This window comes from Erpetoichthys calabaricus, chromosome 8 (genome assembly GCF_900747795.2).
Source record: "Erpetoichthys calabaricus chromosome 8, fErpCal1.3, whole genome shotgun sequence".
Lineage (NCBI taxonomy): Eukaryota > Metazoa > Chordata > Cladistia > Polypteriformes > Polypteridae > Erpetoichthys > Erpetoichthys calabaricus.
This window is the reverse complement of record NC_041401.2, coordinates 141,564,998-141,591,132: the sequence shown is the minus strand read 5'-3', so window position 1 is coordinate 141,591,132 and position 26,135 is coordinate 141,564,998. Positions and strand designations below refer to the sequence as shown.

The following is a 26,135-nucleotide window of genomic DNA, read 5'->3' as shown; positions in this document are numbered from 1 at the left end:
TTACGGACGTACAAGCCAGTGGACGTACAAGACAGTATTACTGTCACAGAAAATTAAAGACACACAATATACGGCGGCAGCCCACGAAGAACGGTCAGCTCAGCAAGTAAACATCAACAAAAGAAAGGCTGAAAGAAATAAAAATACGACCAACAAAAAGAATGAGGTCAAAGTCTCTTGCCATTTAATATAGACTGTTCCTACTAATGTTTATGCACTACTGTTCTAGCGCCCGTTATTGTAACGGGCTTAATGTCTAGTATTATATATTGTGAAATAGTGCGGCCCGGACACAGACAGGCAGACAGATTTCCAGCCATCACCACACGTTTATTTACACTAATATTATATACAAAGTCTTAAGTGCACCGCCACACACAAACCCCCACAGTCTCCAAAAGTCCAAGCTTCACTTAGCCACCTCTCTTTCTCTTTTCTCACTCTCTTCTCACACTCCAGGCCTCTCCTCGCCGCCTCCTCTCCGACCTCGTCCACCTCCTCACCCAACTCCAGCCTTGATTGAAGGGAGGCGGCCCCTTAAATAGGCAGGCGGCTGATGACCACTCCCGGCCACCTGCCACAATATATATTTAAAATTTATGCTAACTTGCTCCAATACCCTGAATATTCTAAATGAAATAGTCCTCTTTGTAGTTAGGGTTTTCACGGAGTCACTTGATGCTGATGGTCATACAGACTTCTGGCTTTTAATCCATCCATCATTGTTGGAACATCATGGTGCTTTGAGTAGATGGTGGTGGTCCACCAAAAGGACACTGGAAAAGGAAACAGAAGAGAGAGTAGGGGTTAGTACAGATTTTAGAGCCACCATGAATAGTTATTATAATGAATTGGATATACAGAGTATCAGGATTTAAATTACAGTAAAGTTATGAGAAGGCCATGTTAAAGTAATGTGTTTTCAGCAGTTTTTTAAAGTGCTCCACTGTATTAGCCTGGCGAATTCCTACTGGCAGGCTATTCTAGATTTTAGGTGCATAACAGCAGAAGGCCGCCTCACCACTTCTTTTAAGTTTTGCTCTTGGAATTCTAAGGAGACACTCTGTTGAGGATCTGAGGTTACGATTTGGAATATAAGACGTCAGACATTCCGATATATAAGATGGGGCGAGATTATTTAAGGCTTTATAAACCATAAGCAGAATGATAAGAAGTGTTATGGCTGGTTAATCTAGTAGAATCTGATCTACACAGTAGAATTCTGTTAGAATCCATCATTTCACATGTGATACAAGTGGTTTCCACACATAGAAGTTACGGATCATTGAGTAACACTCAACTTCAGTTTCGCCCAATGCGATTCAATGGGGAAAACAAGTGAATTTGAGATGTTGATGTGTACCTTGAGTAACACTTAGGAAACCATCCAAACAGTTCTTACCCATTAGGGAACTATGTATTACATCATTTAGAACAGTTTTAAGTCAATCCTGAATGACACAGGTAACCAGTGTAGTGACATCAAAACTGGAGAGATGTGCTCGGATTTTCTTTTCCTGGTTAGGATTCTAGCAGCTGCATTCTGCACTAGTTGCAAACAATTTATGTCTTTTTTGGGTAGTCCTGAGAAGAGTGCATTACAGTAATCTAGTTGGCTGAAAACAAACGCGTGAACTCTTTCAATGATATAAGAGTTCTATGTTTTGCTATGTTTCTTAAGTGAAAAAATGCTGTCCTAGTGATCTGATTAATATGCGATTTAAAATTCAGATTACAATCAACGGTTACCCCTAAGCTTTTTACCTCCGATTTGACTTTTAATCCTAATGCATCCAGTTTATTTCTAATAGCCTCATTGTATCCATTATTGCCAATCACCTAAGATTTCAGTTTTCTCTTTATTTAACTTGAGAAAGTTACTATTCATCCATTCTGAGATACAAGTTAGACATTGTGTTAGTGAATCAAGAGAATCGGGGTCATCAGGTGCAATTGATAAATAAAGCTGTGTGTCATCAGCATAGCTGTGGTAGCTCACGTTGTGCCCTGAGATAATCTGACCTAATGGAAGCATGTAGATTGAGAAGAGCAGCGGACCCAGGATAGAGCCTTGTAGAACACCATATAGGATATCATGTGTCTTTGAGTTGTAATTACCACAACTAACAATGAATTTTCTCCCTGCCAGGTAGGATTCAAACCAATTTAAGACGCTGCCAGAGAGGCCCACCCATTGACTAAGGCGATTTCTAAGAATATTATGATCAATGGTGTCAAATGCGGCACTCAGATCTAAGAGGATGAGAACAGATAAATGGCCTCTGTCTGCATTTACCCGCAAGTTATTTACTACTTTAACGAGTGCAGTTTCTGTGCTGTGATTTGTTCTAAAACCTGACTGAAATTTATCAAGAATAGCATGTTTATTGAGGTGGTCATTTAACTGCATAATGACTGCCTTCGCTAGAATTTTACTTAAGAAAGGCAGGTTAGAGATGGGTCTAAAATTTTCAAGAGCAGAGGGGTCAAGATTATTTTTCTTAAGTAGGGGTTTAACTACAGCAGTCTTAAGACAGTCTGGGAAGACCCCGTATCAAATGACGAATTTACTATGTCAAGAACATTATCAATTAGCACGCCCGATACTTCTTTGAAAAAATTTGTTGGTATTGGGTCAAGGACGCAAGTGGAGGGTTTCATTTGAGAAATTATTTTATGTAAATCTATCCTAGTGAAAAAGTTTAATTTGTTTATAACGGAATACTGGGGTTTAGGAGGATCCTTAGTGTTGGGGAGATATACTATGTTATTTCTAATATCATTAATTTTTTGATTGAAAAATACAGCAATAGCCTCACAGGTTTTACTGGAAGTACTTAGGAGGCATTCCTTTGAGTAGACGATCAATCATTGAGAATAAGACTCTGGGATTACTAGCATTGTTATTTATAATCTTAGAGAAATAGCAGCACCTCTCAAGACGGACTGTGTTATTGTATTCTGTTATTTTAACCTTTAATATTTCATAGTGGATAGTTAATTTAGTCTTCCTCCATTTACGCTCAGCTCTATGGCATGTTCTCTTTAAATCAGACACTCTTTGGGTCTTCCATGGTATAACAATGCTAGAAAATTGTTTTAACTGTCTTTTCAGGTGCAACTATGTCAACAGCAGCTCCCACCTTAGTATTAAATCTTTCCACCTTACTATTTACATTCTCCTCGCTATTATAGTTGGCACTATAAACGGACTGATTGGTTAGAATGTTTGTAAGTTTTAAAGCTGCTGATGAGTCAAAGAAATGTTTTTTAACAATATACTTCTCATGAGTGTTTTCTATCATTATTTCTATATTTAAAAGTAGAAGAAAATGGTCTGATAGACCCGTATCAATGACCTGTTTTATATCAACTTTTAGTCCTTTAGTAATCACTAAGTCTAACGTATGACCTGCTTTATGTGTAGGCTGATTAACGAGCTGTCTCAAATTGAAAGAGTCCAGGAGGTTCATAAATTCTTTTAGTTTTTGGTCACACTGATTATCTATATGAAAATTAAAGTCGCCGACTATTAAGAGTGTGTCATAGTTCGTAATTAAAATTGACATTAAGTCAGAGAATTTCTCAAAAAAAGATGCGTTGAATTTTGGAGGTCTATACACGGATAATACTAGAACGTGAGAATCTCCATGGATAACAACGGCGAGATACTCAAAGGACTTGAATTTACCAAAACTGACATCTTTACATTTTAACCGGTTTGAGTAAATGTTTGCCAAGCCGCCGCCTCTTTTTCCTTGGCGATCTGCACGAGTAAAACTGTAATCTGGAGACGCAGATTCAATTAAAACAGCTGCGCCATCTGAGTTAAGCCACGTTTCACTTAGTGCAATAAAATCTATTTTTTTATCACTAATAAGATCGTTGATAAAAAATGCCTTGTTAGTTAAAGCTCTAACATTTAATAGAGCCATATTTAATGTTTCGGAGGGGCAGAGATGAATACTATGTGCGTTATTGATATTTGGAACAGGAACCAAGTTATTTTTATTAGCGCCGCTCTTTGTGTATTTTTTGTTTAATCTATAATCTGTTTTTATAGTTTTAATACATTGTTCATCTAAAGTAGTAATTTTAATTAAATTATTGGTGTTTATGCCATATTGCCTAGATTTTCTATGTGCATTGAGATTGGTTATTACAGTATTTATGTTGTGCACTTTTATGGAAGATTTTGTTAAACAATTATCATTTCCTAGCACAGCAGTAGCATTTCGGAAGGGGTTAAGAGCAGAGATAGATAGTCAAGATAAACAAATTACCTTAGATATGTTTTCAGAGAGGACCTGGGTGCCAAAACTGTTCGGATGCAGGCCATCTCGCTTGAAAAAACGCGGTCTTTCCCAAAAGAGGTCCCAGTTGTTGATGAACCCGATGTCTTGATTCTTGTAGAAGCCCTGCAGCCAGTTATTTAATCGTAGCAGACGACTGTAGTACTCGTTTGATCGTCTGATGAGAGGAAGTGGACCTGAAATGAAGATCTTTGCCGATGGGGTCCTCTCCTTCGTGTCTTTAATTAATGCTGTGAAGTCAGCCTTGAGGATTTCCGATTGTCGGTGCCTTATTAGCCCTGTTCTTGTGCTTCTCGTACATTGCCGGTGCACGTCTCATCACATCTTGGACACGAGCACCAGGAAAACAAGAAACAAATGATTTTCTATTAGGGCATGCGATATTGAGGTTTCTAACAATAGAATCACCTACCACTATTACATCACCAGGGGCTGAAGGCGAACTGGGGACGCGGAGAGGGTCGAACCGGTTCTGAGTTAAGATGCTTGCCTGTGCCGATGGAGGTGTTCTGGCTTTGAACCCCCGCCTGCATAGCTGAAATACGCCGAGGTCATCATCGATGTCGCTCATACGAGGCGCGGGGGTGAAGTTCACTTGAGCGGCACAACGTGGGGTTGATGTTACGCCGATTACAGATGGTGAGGACGGTTTATCCAGCAGCCGAGCCTTCAGATCTCTAAGGTATCTTCGTCTGGACAGGAGTTTCTGAATCTGTTCGTCGAGCGCCTGGAGTTCCTCTACTACAACTGCAACGCGATTCATCTCACTGTCGGCCATTGTCTGCTTCTGCTTCCGCTTCGTGCCCTAGGAAGAATGAGAGAGAGAGATTGGTTAGTCGAGTAGCGAGTAAAGGGTCTATGTGTCTGACAACAGACAACATCTGCTTTCTTTTTCCAATTCTTTTGAAAACCTCTAACAGAACAGACAATATTACTTCTTTTGACAGCATTCTCTCCTTTTTACAGCCTAGAATTGCTAGACAATAACTTAAATTTCAAAATAGAGGGAAGAACACGATTTATTTGTATTGTAGATACAAATAGGAAATTAAAATTCTTTTGATCTCCAAATTGCTGTTGGGATTCTGTTTTCTTTTTGCCAAAATAAATGAGGCCCAAGAACATACATTTGAACATCTTCCAGTTCTTCTCAGTGAATATTTTCACTTGTTAACTTTATTTGTATTTATTATTCAAACTTAAAAGAAGAAATGGGAAATGACATTGTATGCAAAGTTTTACAAAAAAGATTTAACAACTTGTAATTGTTTTTTGCCATCTTTTTCATCCTTTTTATATGATAGGTTGTAAACTAGTTATATTATTGTGATTACAAAGAATAGTTTACAGACTGTACAATGGTGTTAGAGCATATGTACTGTATTTGTCAGATATATACTGTGAACTGAATATACAGTTATGACTGTAAAATAGTAGCCCTGGAGCACTTAGATTCTCACTAATTTTACAGTAATTTATTTATTTTATACGAGAGAGCCAGGATACCACCTAGCCTGGTTCAATTTGTACCTATCTCCAACACAGAAGGAGCACACTCCGTGTGAACATGATTCCAAAGACCAAACAATTCCAACAAACAACCCTGAAAATAACTGTAATCCTTAGTGAGATAGTTTTCTAATCCAAAAACAGTGAACAAGCAGTGCATTGCAGTAGCTGTGATGCACCAACCTATAAAGAGGCATCTTTTCTATCAAACCAGCTTCTTTTTAAACCTGTGCCTTCACAGTCATCTCCCCATCTGTTCATACCCAGATCAGTCAGGTGGCTCAGGGGTCTCTTTCACGTACCACTTCCACAAAAGGGTGCTGCTGCTGTTGCAGAGGAGCCAATCAAGCAATGGATTCAGATCATGTTTTGTTACACTTCTAATGGCAGAATGATAGAAAATCCCATCTAATGTTTTAACTAGTCAGAGCAACAGAATTTTATGTCATGGCTGAGCAGGACAGCCCCCCGGTTACTGTACCAACCCCACCCACAACCGGATGCTATGATTAGCCTTGCAGGGCCAGATGTGTATATGTCTGGAGACAAAGTTGTGCATGGGAATGATTAAAGAATACATGACTGTGAAGTTTCTAAACCAACTGAGTGCCTCATGATGGTGGAGATCAAAGTAGGGGCAGTGATTTAATCAATAAAGAGCATTGATGCTCTTGACAATGTCATTCAAAACCTGCCTGCTTGATCAAATTGTACTCTGCCATTCACAGTTATCACTGAACTGGTGGTAAAAGTGAACAATGTATTACATGTCTATTATAGTACATGAGGAGAAAAGGAACATTGGAACCCAGTTTATTTTAAAGTAAATGGGACATTTTACAGTTGCAAATTTCACCGCTATCTGCTAAAAAATTTTAGGCAGTTGTCACCAGGTGTGTTTTCTAATCTCAAGAACTATGTCTGCCCCTTTGAGACTGCGTCTAAGTAAACCAGAGAAATGATGGGCGAAGACTGGGTGGTGATAGAATGTTAACATTGTGTGATGAATAGCAGCAGTGGTATGTGTTCTTGAGTGCTTGCCCACTTAGAATGTAATCACCCCAGGGTGTGCAAGTCATTAAAGCTATCTGTAAAGTTGGAACATGCTAACCTCTCCTCTCTTACTGCAGGCTTGAATGGAAACTAAGCAAATAACCAAAGCCATAAGGTGTGAGGGCACACTGAACTCAAATCTTAGTCAATAGTGATTGAGCCTACTATTGAAACCTGTGTTTTCCTCATTTGCATCCACACTTTAAAAGTGCAATCAGATCTGTTTTCACTAAAATATTGGGCAGATAATTCTTTAAGAAAGAATCTGGTAAGAGTAATAATGTAGGATATAAGAGAAGACTTTTTAATGTTTTCAATTTTCTGTTCTAATGTTATATATAAATCTTCGCTTTAGTTTTTTGTGTCATTTTATTCTAAAAGAACAAACATATTTTTAAAGCTGTTTTTGAAAAGCCAAGCTTTGGTTTGCAAGTATACACCCAACAGCAACTGCTGAAGTGCACAGGGATAACTGCTAGTTTTAAAATTTTAAAAGGTAACAGCTGTAGTTTTGTAGCTTTACCTGCCTCAAAGAGTACATCCGGCGCCGCCGAGAGTGGCAGCCTTTTCAGCAGCTCCGTGTTTGACTGTATGTGTATGTGTACTTTTCTACTTTTATTTTTCTATTTTTATTTATTGATCAATCCTATCATTTTATTTTATGTGGATTTGTTCACTGGACACACTTACTTTTACAATGTGGGCATGGATTTTTACACGTCGAGACTAGCCTATTCAAGTACTCAACTTCGAGCGCTGAGAACAAATGCCAGTGCCGGTGTGGTTCCCTATTTACCCGACGAGGTAAGGAGGCGGTATCATGGCAGCAGAGCGGGCACGAAGCTGAAAATGAAGCGGCTTGCGAGAAAGTGGAGTTTTAAGCCTTCGGTGCCTTCTGTGATTCTGGGGACTGTGAACTCAATCTCAAATAAGATTGACGAACTGGCTGCGCTGGTGAAAAATGTCAGAACCTACAGAGAATGCAGTTTGTTGTGTTTTTGCGAAACGTGGTTAACTAACACCATCCCATATGCTAACGTGGAGCTACCCGGGTTTAGCACAGTTAGAGCGGACAGAGACGCAAGTACCTGCGGGAAGCACAAAGGAGGAGGACTCGCTCTCTATGTTAATACACAGTGGTGTAACTCTGGACATGTTAACGTCAAAATCTCCACTTGCTGCAGGGACATCAAACTGTTGGCCGTAGGTTTGCGTCCCTATTACTTGCCCAGAGAGTTTGGACACGTCATTGTTGTTATTGTATACATTCCTCCTCGGGCGGACGTGGAGACAGCGAGTGACATCATCCATTCTGCTGTTGCTAAGTTATAAACGCAGCACCCTGAGGTGCTTGTGCTAATCGCTGGAGACTTTAACCATGTGACGCTGGACAAAACATTATCTGCCTTCTCCCAGTATGTGGACTGTAACACCCGGGGAAATAAGACTATTGATTTACTGTATGCAAACGTTAAAGACGCATACAGCGCCACCCCGCTGCCTGCGCTTGGGAAAGCAGATCATAACCTGGTTCTGCTTCAGCCTCACTACAAACCAAAAGTGAGGGTCCTACCTGCAACCACACGATCATTCAGGAAGTGGACCCCGGAGGCTGAGAATACTCTGAGAATGTTTTGGAACTACAGACTGGGATATCCTGCAGGGATCACATTGTGAGAATATTGAGGAAGTTGTTGACTACACTACTGACTACATCAACTTCTGTATGGAAATTGTACTGTAGTTCCAGTAAGAACTGTACGCTGCTATGCTAACAACAAGCCATGGATTGCAAGTGACATCAAGGGCCTTTTGAACCAGAAGAAAAGGGCCTTTAAAGTCGGTGATCAGCATGAGCTCAAGCGCGTGCAGAACGAACTCCGAGTCCAATTCAGGGTGGCGAAGGAGCAGTACAGGAGAAAGTTGGAGCAGAAGTTGCAGAATAACAGCATGAAGGAAGTGTGGGATGGGATGAAGATCATCACTGGCTGCAGCTCGAAGCGGGGTACCACCATCGAGAGAGACGTGAAGAGAGCAAACCAAATGAACATCTTCTTTAACAGGTTTGACCACCCTAACCCACTCTCACTCTCACCTCGGAGTACTGCACCCTCCACACATCCTTTTGCTGATACCAGCATAGGAGAGACATCCCCACCCATAATTACAACAGCGCAGGTGAGCAGAAAACTGAGGAGACTTCGTGCCAGCAAAGCAGCGGGTCCAGATGGAGTATCACTACGACTGCTGAAGGTCTGTGCATCGGAGCTGGGGGGTCCTCTACAGCGCATCTTCAACCTGAGCCTGGAACAGGGGAGAGTCCCGAGGCTTTGGAAAACATCTTGCATCACCCCAGTCCCAAAGGTATCACGTCCTAGTGAGCTGAATGACTTTCGGCCTGTTGCTCTGACATCACATGTGATGAAGACCATGGAGAGGCTGCTGCTTAACCACCTTAGGCCACAGGTTCAACATGCCCTTGACCCTCTGCAGTTTGCATATCAGGAGAAGGTGGGAGCGGAGGATGCCATCATCTATATGCTACACCGATCCCTCTCCCACTTAGACAGAGGCAGTGGTGCTGTAAGAATTATGTTTCTAGACTTCTCTAGCGCCTTCAACACAATCCAACCTCTGCTCCTTAGGGACAAGCTGACAGAGATGGGAGTAGATTCATACCTAGTGGCATGGATCGTGGACTATCTTAAAGACAGACCTCAGTATGTGCGTCTTGGGAACTGCACATCTGACATTGTGGTCAGCAACACAGGAGCGCCACAAGGGACTGTACTTTCTCCGGTCCTGTTCAGCCTATATACATCGGACTTCCAATACAACTCGGAGTCCTGCCACGTGCAAAAGTTTGCTGATGACACTGCTATCGTGGGCTGCATCAGGAATGGGCTGGAGGAGGAGTATAAGGACCTAATCAATGACTTTGTTAAATGGTGTGACTCAAACCACCTACAACTGAACACCAGCAAAACCAAGGAGCTGGTGGTGGATTTTAGGAGGCCCAGACCCCTCATGGACCCTGTGATCATCAAAGTTGACTGTGTGCAGATGGTGCAAACCTATAAATATCTGGGAGTGCAGCTGGATGATAAATTAGACTGGACTGCCAATACTGATGCTCTGTGCAAGAAAGGACAGAGCCGGTTATACTTCCTTAGAAGGCTGGCGTCCTTCAACATCAAGATGCTGCAGATGTTCTATCAGACAGTTGTGGCGATCGCCCTCTTCTACGCAGTGGTGTGCTGGGGAGGCAGCATTAAAAAGAAAGACGCCTTACGCCTGGACAAAGTGGTGAGGAAGGCAGGCTCTATTGTTGGCATGGAGCTGGACAGTTTAACATCTGTGGCAGAGCGAAGGGCGCTCAGCAGGCTCCTATCAATTATGGAGAATCCACTGCATCCACTAAATAGTATCATCTCCAGACAGAGGAGCAGCTTCAGCGACAGACTGCTGTCACTGTCCTGCTCCACTGACAGATTGAGGAGATCGTTCCTCCCCCAAACTATGCGACTCTTCAATTCCACCCGGGGGGTAAACGTTAACATTTAACATTATACAAAGTTATTATCTGTTTTTCACCTGCATTATTATTATTATCAATCTTTAATTTAATATTATTTATTTTATCAGTATACTGCTGCTGGATAATGTGAATTTCCCATTGGGATTAATAAAGTATCTATCTATCTATCTATCTATCTATCTATCTATCTATCTATCTATCTATCTATCTATCTATCTATCTATCTATCTATCTATCTATCTATCTATCTAGTTTAACATTTATAAAAAAATACTACTTTGTTGTAAGAAATCTTCTAATGAAGCCAAAAGAAATTCAGCATAGACAAGTATATTCAAGTATTTACATTCAAATAACTAAATAAATGTGAGAAGCACATGGTGTAAAAGTAATCTTTTATGGCAAATTTATTGATGTTATGAAAACCTTAAAGGCAGAAGAAGTTTATGACAGGCTTGTCATAGTGTCCTACCTTGAATGTGGAATCGTAGTACTCGGCTTTAGGCAGGGTTTAGTCCCTTTTTGGCTTTTAGTTTTAAGTACACTCAGTTGGTACACAAGCACCTTGTTCATCCATTTAATCCTTTATATCTTACAGATCGCTCCAGCTGAAGGACCAGATGTTGCTGAGAGAATGGTTATTATCACTGGAACCCCAGAGGCCCAGTTTAAGGTGAGTGGCATAACTTAGTTCTTGTCACAAGTGCTTCAAAGTATTGTTTCTACTTACTAAATATCAGCCTTGTCTAAATTATAGAACAGGTGTTTACTACTCTATGAAAATGTATATACATTTTGAGATGCTTGAGGCAATTGCATTGTAGAAGAGTTTAGACAAGACGCTAATCTAGTTAATGGGGTCACTTGTTGCATTTAGCTGGCAGACTGTCATGGGTTGGTTCCTGCATAGTGCCTAATACTACTGCAGTGGACTTCGTCTCCTGTATCCCCTGACCTGAGTTAAATGGGTTTTGATAACGGATAAATGGCTTCCTTACCAGTGAGCTGTTAATTAAAAATGAATAAGCTGTCTTATCAAAATGACCTTGGATTTAACTAAACATTTTTTCAAACTGCCATGAAGACAACATAAATCTGTCATGTTGTCCTTTCATTTCTGGTCAGAATTTTAAAATTCACCTAGGATAGTAATAAAACATACATGTATATGTCTGTGTGTGTATGTATATATGGGGTAGGCAAAAGTAGGTTTACAGTTGTTTGTATGGAAAAAGACATGCAGGTTATCATTATTACAATAGCTTTATTAACTTTCTTAACTCAAAAGAATGTCACAATGGCACAGTACACTTAGGTACAATCTTGTAAGTTCTTGTAAACCTACTTTTGCCCACTCCTGTATAATATGTATACATATGTGTGTGTGTACAGTACATACTATATTCTGTATGTTTATACAGAGGGCCTTCAGTAACTTCCATTCTTGCGGACATTTATAATCTGATATTGCATGTAGGTTGGAAACTTGCACTAAAAATGTCAGTTAATGGAAAACCTCACAAAAATGCATAGTGCTTTTTTACTTATTTTATAGAAAAATTTTAAAGCTTATTAATTAACAATATAATTACCAGAGCCTACGAAAAAACTTGTAGATCCGGCCCACCTTAAATCCGATCGCACCTCTCCGTCAGCGTCTTTTGTCCTGTAAATGTGCCGATAAAGACAAGCAGCAAGCAGCCTACTAGTCCATCCCCCCACAGCTGCAGAATGTGCACAAAGTTCTCCCAGCTCATGCCTTGATTGATTATCTGGGAGTGAAGTGCTGGAGTTTTACATTGGAAATAATAGATCGTTATTTGGAACACATGCATTTCATGTGTGTTCCGTTTCTACAATAATCTGTGTAAACACATTGTTAAAACAGAAACGTTTTTCATATTTTAGTAGTAAATGACAAAATGTTAGCATAAACTATATAATGTGTGAAGTCTGAAGTCCAAAGATCAAATAAACACTTTCACAAAAGGCTCAAGGATAAAACAACAGCTTCTGTGGCGGTAAGATTTGCTGACTTGTAATCAAGAGTACCCGGTTCGATCCCAACTGCCTCCTATACTTGCTGTTTTCAGTAGTGAGCTGCTCTTATTGTTAATATTATACAGTACACACATACATTTGGTTTGCGTCTGTAACAGATGGTGTACATTTATAGTACTTGTGAAAATGACCATTTTATTTTCACTTTTATTCTCTCAGTCACAATCATGATACATATTACTGCCCGAGAGATCTGAAGCTGTTAGTTTTAACTTGAAACTGGGAATAATTGTAGATGTGAATGCTGTTTTGAGGCAATGGAACTGGACATTCTCTGATCTGGATGGATAAAAGCTGACACACAAACGCTGGTGAATCTGCCTTCTTCGTATCTCACCGTCACTTGATTTTTTTTTTTTTTATTCGGTTTTATTGAGTGTTCCCGCTGACGCTGAAGTAGTATGCACCTTATGGTCTATGATGTCAAAAAAAACCCAAAAAAACAGAGACATAGGTATATATGATATTTAGAATTATTCATTTTATGACCTGTATAGTACATTTCGGAAAACACTGTGGCACGGATGCAACATTATTCATATTATTCATATTCATTCGCATAACATCTTGCGCTTGTAATCAGTGACCATGTGTTTTTTTTTTCCAATCTTGTCAGTCTCCACGTTGCTGTATGGTGCAGTTTCTTTTGTACTCCAGGACATGCAGAGGAAAGAATAGTACAGAGCGGTAAGTTCAGCGCAATATGCCATCATCAAATTCAAATGTCAACAGTTCACACACACGCAAGCACCGTCCTTCCCACATTTACGAAGTGTACCTGTTGCAGTGCACACACTTCTCTCTATGCTGTGGTTTCTATTACACACCTGAAAGAAAGAGACAATATATGTGACATTTTGAAGAAATCATTTTATGACCTGAATAGTACCAATCAGAAAACATCATCGCATTAATGCAATATTATTTGAAAACGAACAGCGTCAGATCGGGTGTGAATTTATGCTGGCACTGTTACTTAGAGTCAGATCAGGAGGGGCAGGGTAGGGTGGTACAGCGAGATCATGATTGAGAGAATAAAACATGTTATAACACACAGCAAATGGCCACCTGCATGTTCCTGCTTGCACTGAATAAGCTCACGCCTTCTGGTGCACGGTGTCAATGCAGCACGGAGAAAAAAAGAGAGACAAATATATGGGACATTGGGTATAAATTTATTGTACTTGTAAAAGTTAGCTTTTTTCAATTTTATTCTCTCAATCACGATCACGCTGTACCCCTCCCCACCCCACTATGCCCCTCCTGATCTGACTCTAAGTAACAGCGCCAGCATAAATTCACACCCGATCTGATGCTGTTCGTTTCAAATAATATTGCATTAGTGCGATGATGTTTGGTACTATTCAGGTCATAAAATGATTTCTTCAAAATGTCACATATATTGTCTCTCTCTTTCAGGTGTGTAATAGAAACCACAGCATAGAGAGAAGTGTGTACATTGCAACAGTACACATGTTGTAAATGTAGGAAGGACGGTCCTTGCGTGTGTGTGAACTGTTAACATTTGAATCTGATGATTGCATATAGCGCTGAACTGACCTCTCTGTACTATTATTTCCTCTGCATGTCCTGGAGTACAAAAGAAACAACACCATACAGCAACATGGAGACTGGTAAGGTTGGTAGAAAAAAAAAACATGAGGTCACTGATTGCAACCGCAAAATTTTATGCGAATGAATATGAATAATATGAATAATGTTGCATCAGTGCCACATTTTTTTCCAAAATGTCCTATTTAGGTCATAACATGAATAATTCCAAATATCATATACAGTAGACCCCTGCAAAGTTGCGGTTCAGGGTTCGCGCACTCAGTCATTCGCGGATTTTTCCTTAGAACCTAACTATTAATTGTTAGCAGAAAGCGCAAATATCCTCAGCAATTTTTTATGGCTTTTTTCGTGGCAATACTGTGCTGTAGAGAGAACAGGAAGCAACTGCTGAGGGAGACGCGGTTTGGGATGGTGAAAATAGCCAATCCGAGAGCGTTATTCATTTCTCCTTGCTGCTGATTGACTGCTGCCCTGTGATGCGTCTCCAGCTGAGTGGGTTTACCACCGCTGAGGGAAACGCGGTTTGGGATGGTGAAAGTAGCCAATCCGAGACTGTTATTCATTTCTCCTTGCTGCTGATTGAGTGTTGTCCTGTGACTCGTCTCCAGCTGAGTGTCCTCGTGTTCTCTATTTTGTTATTGTTTTCATTTTGTTATTCTTAAACACACAAGATGTCACCGAAACGCGCTGCACCTTTTAAGGCTTCTGGCTCTGAGCCTAAGCGCCAGACGCAGTTTAAAACACTCCAGGAGAAGGTTGAACTACTGGATTTGCTCCGGGAACTAAAAAGTTATGCTGCAGTAGCGCGCCACTATGGCATTAATGAAAGCACTGTACGCTACATAAAGAAGAATGAGGTAGCAATCCGGGGTACCGTATCTGTAAGTTTCTGTGATAGTGCCAAACAGGTTACAACTGTAAGGAATAAAAATATCGTCAGGATGGAATCTGCCTTGGTATTGTGGATCACCGACTGCAGGAAGACAAACATACCCTTGGACAGTAAACATCATCCGTGAGAAAGCACGGAAATTGTACCAGCAGTTCGCTACAGGAGACAATGTAGAAGGTACCGAAGAACCGCAACCAGGACCATCAACAGCACCGGAGCCTGGAGATTTTCAAGCCAGTAAGGGATGGTTTGATAGTTTTCAGAAGCGATTTAATATTAAAAGCATCTCTCTACATGGAGAGGCAACGTCTGCTAACAAAGAAGCCACGGAGAAGTACCCCGAGACATTTAGGCACATCATAGAGGAGAAGGGATACAAGCACGAACAAGTTTTTAACATGGATGAGACTGGCTTGTTCTGGAAGAAGATGCTGTCCAGAACTTACATCATGAAGGACAAAGCCAAAGCTCCAGGGTTTAAGGCACAGAAGGACAGAGTGACACTTATTATTTGTGGCAATGCTGCTGGTTACGTGATGAAACCTGGCCTCATCTACAAATCAGCGAACCCTAGGGCCCTTAAAAACAAAAAATAAAAACCTGCTGCCTGTCTTCTGGACGCATAACCCTAAAGTCTGGATTACCAAAGTCCTTGCTTCAAACTGGTTTCACTAGTGCTTCATACCTCAAGCCAAGGAATACCTCCACGACTTAGGCATGGACTTCAAGGTGTTGCTTATTATGGATAATGCTGTTGGCCACCGTTTGGATTTGTATTATGAGGGAGTTCAGACTGAGTTTCTCCCTGCCAACACCACCTTCCTCATCCAACCTATGGATCAAGGCATAATACGTGCCTTCAAGGCTCTTTATACCCGGTATCTCTCCAATACCTTGTGGATGCAATGGACGCGGATGAGAATTTTACATTGAAGGGTTACTGGCATAACTTTCCAATCGCGACGTGCCTGTCAGTCATCCAAGCTGCTCTTAAGGAGATGAAAAAGGAAACCCTCAACACCTGCTGGAAGAAGCTGTAGCCAGAGTGTGTCCATGACAACAAGGGCTTATTACCCAAAAACATTCAGCATGACGCTGTCGACAAGGCCGTGGAACTGGCAAAGATACTGGGTGGTGAAGGTTTTGATGACATCACTCAAGATGAGGTGAACAACCTTATCGATGCCCACTCTGAACCCCTGACGGACGAGGATTTGTTGGAGTTAACAAAGTCTGCCAGCGAAGAGGAGGAGGAGGAGACAGATGCAGTGCAAGAGGAGCAGGGCCTGACATTGGAACGTCTGTCCCAGATTATTCGGACATCGAAGAAGTTACAAGGGATAATTGAAGCATGGGATCCTTATATGGTTCGGGCTCTCACAGTTAATAATGGCATCGATGCTGCCATTCAGACATATAAAACGCTCCTCGCCACAATGAAGAAACAATGACAGCAACTTCCCATCACAATGTTCCTGAAACCTATAAAGAAAAGCCAGCATGAAACCCCAACCGAAAAAGACCCATCCAAAGATATGACTCCTCCTGAAGCGCCTGAAGAAGATGCGCCACCCGAGGAGTTTTAAATCCTCTGCATTGTACTGCACAGCTACTTCATCTTCATGATCAATATCATTCATCATTGGTGAGTACCCGTACATTTTACTGTATTTTAATTAAATGAAATTATTATGTATTTACTGTACTTATAGCAAAGAAAACGACAGCACATACCAAAGAAAATGTGCTTGCATGAATTATGTATTTACTGTACTTATAACAAAGAAAACTACAGTGCATACCAAAGAAAACGCGCTTGCATGAATTACAGTACATATAGCGGTAACATCTGTATTTTACGTTCTAGCACCGCGTGAGACATAGCAGTACAGTACTGTACAGTATACGGGTTTACCTTCACATTCTGTTTTTAGGTAATGTATTAAAGTCATTTTTTAGGTAATGTATTAATGTATTAAGCCGAGTTTGCAACGAAATTAAAGTGCTTTGGGGGCATACTGTATTTAGGGTTTAAACTAGGGGTACTCAAACGGCGGACCGCGGTCTACAATCCGGACCGCCAAGACATTTTTGGCGGACCGCGACTGTCTTCTGCGTAAATCAAAAGTCCGAATATACAGGGTAAAAGCACCAAAATTATTGTTGTTTTATTATTTACTCTGTAGCAGGGTTGCCAACTGGCATTTTTTATGCCAAATAACTGAAATCTGGCATTTTTGAAAACTGTTTGGCATATAAAATTTGCGTTTGGTCTACTGCCATTTTTTGGTCTTTTTTACAATGCGAATTATCCACCAAAATCAGAGCTCCGTTCGCATAAGATCGACGCCCTTAAGTCGTCGTTGGTAGCGAGTTCATCGCTGATGACGAAAGCGACCACCACACAATCAAATGTTACAGAAGCTTCGCTACGCATTGTTTGGGTTCTTGGCAGACATAAGAAAGCATTTACTGATGCAGAGGTTGTTAAAGAATGCATGATGTCTGCTTCTTCAGTTCTGTTTAGCGACAAAAAGTGTGTTTAACTGATTCAGCAGATACCATTATCAGACAGTACTGCTAGTCGTCGTGCAGATGACCTTTCTGACAATAGATAGATAGATAGATAGATAGATAGATAGATAGATAGATAGATAGATAGATAGATAGATAGATAGATACTTTATTAATCCCAATCGGAAATTCACATGTGGTCGGTGGTCAGTTAATATCAGATCTTAAACAGGCTGAATTGTTTGCTCTCGCGTGCGATGAATCCACTGATAAAACTGACATGTCTCAACTCTGTATGTTCACAAGATTTTTTGATGGCCATAATTTTGTTGAAGAGTTTCTGACATTACTACCGCTAGCAAAACAGACCCGTGGTGAGGACTTGTTTTCAGCATTATCGCAGTTTATGCACGAAGCTGGATTGGATGTAACAAAAATGGTTTCCTTTACAACAGACGGGGTACCAGCAATGACTGGTAAAGATAGAGGACTTGTCACTCATATGAAGGCACTTCAGCCCAACCTTGTTGCTTATCACTGCATCATTCATCAGTCTGCCCTCTGTTCAAAACTTTGTGACGAACTGGCGGAAGTGATGTCTACTCTTGTGAAATTAGTGAATTTTTTACGATGTAATTCGTCTCTGCAGCATCGTCTGTTTTATTCTTTTCTTGAAGAGATGTCTGCAGAATTTGGAGATTTGCTGCTTCACAATGACGTCAGATGGTTAAGCAAGGGCCGTGTGTTGGAAAGGTTCTGGAATCTCCGTGAAGATGTAGCTGACTTCCTGCAGTCCTTGAATACAAAGAAGCTGCAGAATTTTTAACATTTATTCAAGACAGTGACAAGGTCGCACTGCTGGCATTTCTTGTTGATATTATGGGACATATAAATACACTGAATTTGTCAGTTCAGGGTGCAGACAAAACCGTTGTCGAAGTGCAAGAAAAATGTTGTGCCTTTGAAACAAAACTGAGCATTTTAATCAATGACTTGGAAGGTGGCAAGATGCTGCATTTCCCAAATCTGAAGAGCTGCATGACAGCTGATCAACAGGCATGTTTTCAGTTGATTTCCACATTTCTACATCATTTGAAGGTCGAGTTTGATGAACGTTTTAAGGATTTCAGAAAACTGAAGCCTGTGTTTTTGTTTGTTGCTGATCCTTTCATTGTCCAGCCTGACGGTGAATGGACTCAAACCTGTCACTGTTGCAAATGGAAGCAGCTGATTTGCAAGCTTCTCACGTTTTGGAAGCAAAATTGAACGAAGTCGGCATAACAATTTTTTGGTCAAAGTTTGTTCCAGATTCTCAGTATCCTGCTGCAAAGAAACTGGCGATTTCCATGCTCACTATGTTTGGTTCAACATATTCTTGTGAGTGTGCGTTCTCCACTATGAACACTATCAAGACGAAACATCAAAGTGTATTTACCGACCAGAACCTCAGGAATGCAATAAGAATTGCACTGACTGGTTACTCACCGAACTATGCTGCCATTATGAAATCGAAACAACAGTTTCACACTTCACACTGAGTGACAATCATTTACGTACTAACTGTTGTAATTGGTGTGTTAATTGCAAGTAGTCATGTGACTTTTTTGAATTGTTTTCCATGTTTTGTGCATGTCTTGGTCTTCTGTAAAAATTTTATCATTTGCGTTGAATCTATTACTAGCCTCCTACAGACCTACACCTACAGTCCTACAGACCTACACGGTAAACCTGGCTATAGCGGACCCCTATGGTTGGTGGCGAACTGAATGTGGACCGGCGTTCAAAAACTTTGAGTACCCCTGGTTTAAACTATTAAAATAGGCATTTAAAAGGCATTTTTTAACCACATCCAAAAGTCGCGGTTTTTCACAATTCGCGGGTGCTCTGGGGGTGTACTGTATACCTATCTCTCTGTCTCTGTGTTTTTTTTTTTTTTTTTTCATTGCGGCTTTGACATCATGGACCATAAGGTGCATACTAATAATAATAATAAAACTGAATAAAAAAAAAAATCAAGTGATGGTGAGATAACGAAGAAGGCAAATTCACCAGCATTGGTGTGTCAGCTTTTATCCATCCAGATCAGAGAATGTCCTGTTCCATTGTCTCAAAACACTACTCACATCTACAGTTATTCCCAGTTTCAAATAAAAACTAACAGCGTCAGATCCCTGGGGAGGCGGTAGTATGTACTGTAATCGTGACTGAGAGAATAAAAATGGGGGGAAAAAAAAAAGCTAACTTTTACAAGTACTATAAATGTACACCGGCTGTTACAGACACAAATCAAATGTACGTGTGTACTGTATAATACTAACAATAAGAGCAGCTCACTACTGAAAACGGCAAATATAGGAGTCCGTCGGGATCGAACCAGGGACTCTTCATTACAAGTCAGCAAATCTTACCACTACCCCACAGAAGCTGTTGTATCGTCCTTGAACCTTTTGTGAAAGTGTTTATTTGATCTTTGGACTTCAGGCTTCACACATTATATAGTTTATACCTACATTTTGTCATTTATTACTAAAATATGAAAAATGTTTCTGTTTTAACAATGTGTTTACACAGATTATTGTAGAAACGGAACACACATGAAATGCATGTGTTCCAAATAACGATCTATTATTTCCACTCTAAAACTCCAGCACTTCACTTCCAGATAATCAAGGCATGAGCTGGGAGAACTTTGCGCACGTTCTGCGGTGGTGGGGGGATAGAATAGTAGGCTGCTTGCTGCTTGTCTTGATCGGCACATTTACAGGACAAAAGACGCTGACGGAGAGGTGCAAAGGGATTTAAGGTGGGCCGGATTTACGAGTTTTTTTGTAGGCTTTGGTAATTCTAGTGTTAAATGAATAATTTGCCACTTTTGCTCATCAATCTATACTCAATAACCCATAATGACAAAGTGAAAACATGTTTACAGAAAGGTTTGCAAATTTATTAGAACTGAAAAACTGAAGTTGATTATTCATGTTGAGTATTCATACCCATTACTGTGTCACTCCAAATTGTGGTCAGGTGCACCCCGTTTGCTTTAATTATTTTGAAATGTTTCTAGAACTTGATTGGGTTCCACTAGCCACAAACTGAATTCATGGGACATCGCTTAGAAAATTACACACCTGTGTCTACCTGTATAACATCCCACAATTCACACTGCATATCAGGACAAAAACCAAGCCATTAAGTCCAAGGGACTCTCTGTATACCTCCATATTCAAATTATGTTAAAGCATAGATCAGGGCAAGGCAATAAAACCATTTCTAAAACTTCAAGTGTTCTCAGGAGCATAGTGGCCTCAATAACTGTGAAATGGAAGAGGTTTAGATCCATCTGGCCAAACTGAGTAACCGGGCAAGAAATGGCCAGGAGTCTTCCTTTCTGAAAACATGTTTTCACTTTGTCATTATGGGTTATTGACTGTATATTGATGGACAAAAACTGCAAATTTACCAATTTAAAATGAAATTTACAACACGATAAAATATCACGGAAGGTCTCCCACATCACATTAGGATCAGCAGTTGCACCCAAGTCCGTAAGTTCCTCACACAAACTGTGTGCAAACTCGTTAGAAACAGCCTGATCTTGGAGTCTGGCCATGTCCAACCTCATTTTCTTAGTAAATGGTAGCCTACTGGATCTAAGCTGGATCTTCAGAGTAGCAGCAACAAGTCTGTGGTCAGAATTCACAAACTGGGGACTCCTGTAGACACTGCAGTTTTGTAAGAGCCTCCAGCATCTGGCCACTAGGATGTGATTGATCCTCTTCACCACACCACCAGTATTGAAGTACCAGCCTCACCAGCGACATTCATGACTCTGGTGACTCTTCCTATGAAGTCAGTAGATGGGTTGAGAGAGGATGGGGGTTCATGAGGTCGCCTGGAAAGGGGTGTGTGGTGCTCCAGCTATCTGTAAAAAGATGAAAGTCTAAGTCTTTGAAATCCTGGTGCTTCCTGTCTTGCTATATGGATGTGAGAAATGGATGCTATCCAGTTACCTGAGACGAACACTGGACTCCTTTGGTACTGTGTCTATTTGGAGAATACTTGGGTACTGCTGGTTTGACTTTGTGTCGAATGACGGTTGCTCATGGAGTCTCAAATGAGGCACATTACCTGCATTGTGAGGGAGCATCAGTTACGGCACTATGACTATGTGGAGTGATTCCATGAGGGTGATCCGGCTCACAGAATCCTCATTGTTGAGGAACCAAGCTGCTGGACCAGGCCAAGGGGACATCCATTAACACCTGGCTGCAGCAGATAGATGGTCATTTCCAGAGGGTGGGACTGGACTTTGTGGCTGCCTGTGGGGTTGCCAACCAGGATCTCAAGCTGTTTCGTCATGTGGTGGGTGCAGCAACATGCTGTACCAGTGCATGCTCCCCGACCTGATGATAAAATGTGCAGAAAGTAAATGTGTCTAAATACTTTGTAAATCTACTTTATGTATATGTGTGTCTATGTGTCTAAATATATACAGTATATATAGTTTACTGTCAAATAATGCAAAGAGTATGTGACACGTGTTTTGCCCTAATTCTGGGCTCATCAGGCGTACACACTCACTGCACCCCCTCTCGGGGATCGAACCTCAGACGTCAGCGGCGAAGCCTCTTTACGTTGCGCCACGGCATGTCGTTCGTTTATTTGACAGCATGTAGATCTGGGTAATTACATTTATGACATTCGTAGTCTGAATCACAATCTGATTGTATGGGTGGTTACCTACCAGGTAACGCTTGTGGTTGGTCTGCAAGTCGGCAAACATCCGCCATGGTGCCCTCTTCAGTTGCGAGAAGCAGATCATAGAATGTTGCATAGTTTACTGTCAAATAATGCAAAGAGAACGCAACACGTGTTTCGCCCTGTACTGTATATATTTAGACACATAGACACACATATACATAAAGTAGATTTACAAAGTATTTAGACACATTTACTTTCTGCACATTTTATCATCAGGTCGGGGAGCATGCACTGGTACAGCATGTTGCTGCACCCACCACATGACGAAACAGCTTGAGATCCTGGTTGGCAACCCCACAGGCAGCCACAAAGTCCAGTCCCACCCTCTGGAAATGACCATCTATCTGCTGCAGCCAGGTGTTAATGGATGTCCCCTTGGCCTGGTCCAGCAGCTTGGTTCCTCAACAATGAGGATTCTGTGAGCCGGATCACCCTCATGGAATCACTCCACATAGTCATAGTGCCGTAACTGATGCTCCCTCACAATGCATTATTTGACAGTAAACTATGGAATATATATATATATATATATATATATATATATATATATATATATATATAGCTATATATGTGTGTACTGTATATACAGTATGTAACGTATTGTGTATGTTTATGTGCATACTGGAATCATGTCCCAATCACTTACAGAATACAATACCAACCCCCCACACGCCATTAATCTAAGGATACTATAAATTAACAATCAATCCACACCCATTTCTTTGCTGAAATCCCTCTCTTTCAGTGTCCAGAGATTGATGCCAAAGGTTTTAATGTCAGTTTATGGATGAAGATACAGCCACAGTCTGTTCACCTAGTTTAAGCATGGCAATGCATGCAAGACAGCTGCAAATATGTACTTGCTTTAATAACAAATGCTGACTTTCTGGCCTATCCATTTATCTTCACCTTAAATACAGTATCATGGCTACTACTCAGTTTAATAATGTATATACATTTTCTGCCAAACCATTCAGGCTCAGGGTCGGATTTTTGGAAAGCTGAAGGAAGAGAATTTCTTTAGTCCAAAGGAAGAGGTGAAATTACAGGCCCATATCAAGGTACCATCATCTGCAGCTGGAAGAGTGATTGGCAAAGGAGGGAAAACGGTATGTACCTTGAAGCTGTTTGGCTCTGCAAATAACTGAGCCAGTTTTTAAAACTGTAGTTGTCACAAACTATAACAACAAAGGCAATAGTTTCCTATTGCATCTTTTGTGGTAGGAATTTATAAGGTACAAAATAAAACATAACTGCTTGATCTTGGGGGATCTGTGCTGCCTAATAAAAGACCAGAGTTTACAGGCTGGGTTTAAATTGCTGCTGATTGTGTACCTACTGATGTTTCCATGATCCCATATTTTCTATGTCATAACCTCAAGTGTTAAGTAGTTCACTGTACTGGCTAGACCTTAGAAGTGACTGTAAACACTTCTCCAGTTTATGCACAGATAGGATGTCATGTATACCACTCTTCCAAAAATCTTAACACTGAAACTTTGTCTTGAATATAACTAAGCATTAATTCTACATTGTTCTGATAGGCACCACACACGCCTGCAGTCAAAAATAATTTATTATAAGAGCATCCAAAACAGGCTCCTCCCCCAGCTGAAGTAACATCCTGTTCTCCTGTGGTATCTTCTTTAATATTTAGAATTTATTTCTGTGTAATCACAACATACTATGATAGGTTCCTGCCTTACATGTTTGGGATAGGCTCAAGCTTCCTGCGTCTCTGAAATACACCGGTAGGAGCTCTTCATTTGATCAAAACTGTACATGAGTTGAGTGGTTTATGTGTGATTCTCTAATCACTTGACATCAGAATTGCTGACTATACATAATGCTTAATTTTATGTTATATGTGTGAACTGGACTGGCACTGCATATGATCATACAATAATAATACTGTATGTCACTTTGAAGGACAAACTGGAAAATACTGTATTAAAGTACATAAAACATTAACTCAGGCCAAATGATCATGTCTGGCCCTTTTCTGAATTAGGTCTAGATGTCCACTTCAACTACATAACTTGAGATTTGCTATTAAGTTTCTCTGAGTCTGTAGTTAGGAGGTGCGTCCTGTATTCCAATCGAAAAAGACAGACTACTACTTGCCACCACTGTCAGAGGAGCAGGTCTAGGTGGATCTTTTTTTGAACATCTTAACTGTTGTTATGATATGTGAGTCTTCTGTAGTTGTTTCTGGATTTAATACCTTTATTTTCTACAGCCTATATCATTATTTATTTGGTGTTGTGAACATCAAAGACTCCAATATAGTTATTTTACCTATAGACAGTGAAATTCAACATGCTGATTTGTTTTACGTTATGTTAGTAATTATTTTATATACAATGCCATATTATTTTTTGTTTTCACTGCTGTTTTGTGGCCTTAATGCAATGGCCTGTTACTAGTAACACGGTCAAGGAAGTCGACGTTGTCGAATGGGATTTCAAAGCCGACACCCCATGTCTAAACTGCATCCGTGGCTGTGAACCATTCCTTAAAAACATGTGGTGTGCTTGTGCTTATTTTGACATTTTTCTTTTTGTCTAAATTTTACGGTTTACAAGTTTCTCAGTTCCCAGGGTCAGATTTATAAAACTTGTGAATGCATAAAAAGATGCCAAAAATGTATATATGCAGATTTCTATGCAAACATTGCAGTTTATAAAAGAAAACCTAATGGGGAACATGCATATGTTTACAGCAACATTTCAGAGAAACTGGAAAATGATGTCACCCTTGATCACGTAGGGAAAAGCAGCCAAACCACTTAAATGATAGCTCACATGTATAGTAATTGTTATTAGCTGTTATTATAATATGCATTAACATGACATATATTAAACTATTAAACTAAAAAGTGATGAATATGATGCACGCACTACATTTTAGTTCCTTTTTAATCAGGCCAATTGTTTGTATTTGCACTGAAGAGCTTTTTTGTTTTTTAACACTTCATATCGGCTACTTTTGTCATTTCTCAGGAAGCAGGTCGGGTATATTTCAGCCAAGCTTCACTCCGTCATGCCTGCTTTGCTGGAAGCCATTAACTGACCGGTGAGGCACTACATACAGTTTCAGTATAGTGTGGGTGCACATGCATAAAACATAACATCTTTGCAAACATCAAAATGCAATTTGCAACAGTGTCCTGTTTGCCTAATGTAATTGGAGCAACTTACTGCACTCATATTGCAATATGGGAACCTAGTGAAAATGAAGCTGCTTCTGTTAGCTGTAAGCAGTGACATTCCATTAACATAGAAGTCATCTGTGATATGAAGGTGAGACTGACAAATGTCGTGGTTTGGGTCAACCCATACTTCTTTATTTTGAAGTAAAGTAGAATAGTCAGATGACTTGCTGATGATGCTGTACATAATGGATGACTTGTTGGGAAGGAAACCTTCAGTTTTTCATATGGCTTATGGTATTCATTGTAACAGCAATCATGTTTTTACATGTGCAAGGTGATAGTGGGTACCCGCTCATAGGCTGGCGCCTTATGTCTTTCCCCAATCCCCAGAACACTGAAGAGATGCACTTTGATGCCACCCTTGCTCTTGTGTGCTCAGTTGCTTATCACAGCATAGACTCCTCAAAAGCAGGTGGTTGTGACTGGATGTGTCGGGAGGGAGGCCGTTCTGTGAGCCAGTGAAATTCTGCAACATCATCATTGTGTGTGTAGAATTGTCATTTTATGGTTGTTTCAGGGTAGCAGCCAGGTATGGTCTGAGCTACATCCACGTACGCATGTTTACGAGATCATTATGCTTTATATAGAGTACTTAGTGCAGAAATGTGTATATATTAGGTTTCATAAATCAGATTTCTTTGCTCACAAACACATTTTCCTGTGTTTTTGGCATACATATATTTTCACGCTCTTGTCCATGTAGTT

At 40.4% G+C, this 26,135-nt stretch overlaps 1 protein-coding gene across 2 annotated transcripts in view; it reads left to right on the top strand.

The window, feature by feature from the left end:
* The window catches only part of igf2bp2a (insulin-like growth factor 2 mRNA binding protein 2a), a 340,760-nt gene that overhangs the window by 301,476 nt on the left and 13,149 nt on the right, over nucleotides 1-26,135 (top strand). For both annotated transcript variants that reach the window (XM_028807547.2, XM_028807546.2), the window contains 2 exons: nucleotides 11,012-11,086; nucleotides 23,194-23,325. In XM_028807547.2, coding sequence (XP_028663380.1) covers nucleotides 11,012-11,086; nucleotides 23,194-23,325 — 207 coding nt within the window. The remainder of the gene's footprint in view (nucleotides 1-11,011; nucleotides 11,087-23,193; nucleotides 23,326-26,135) is intronic.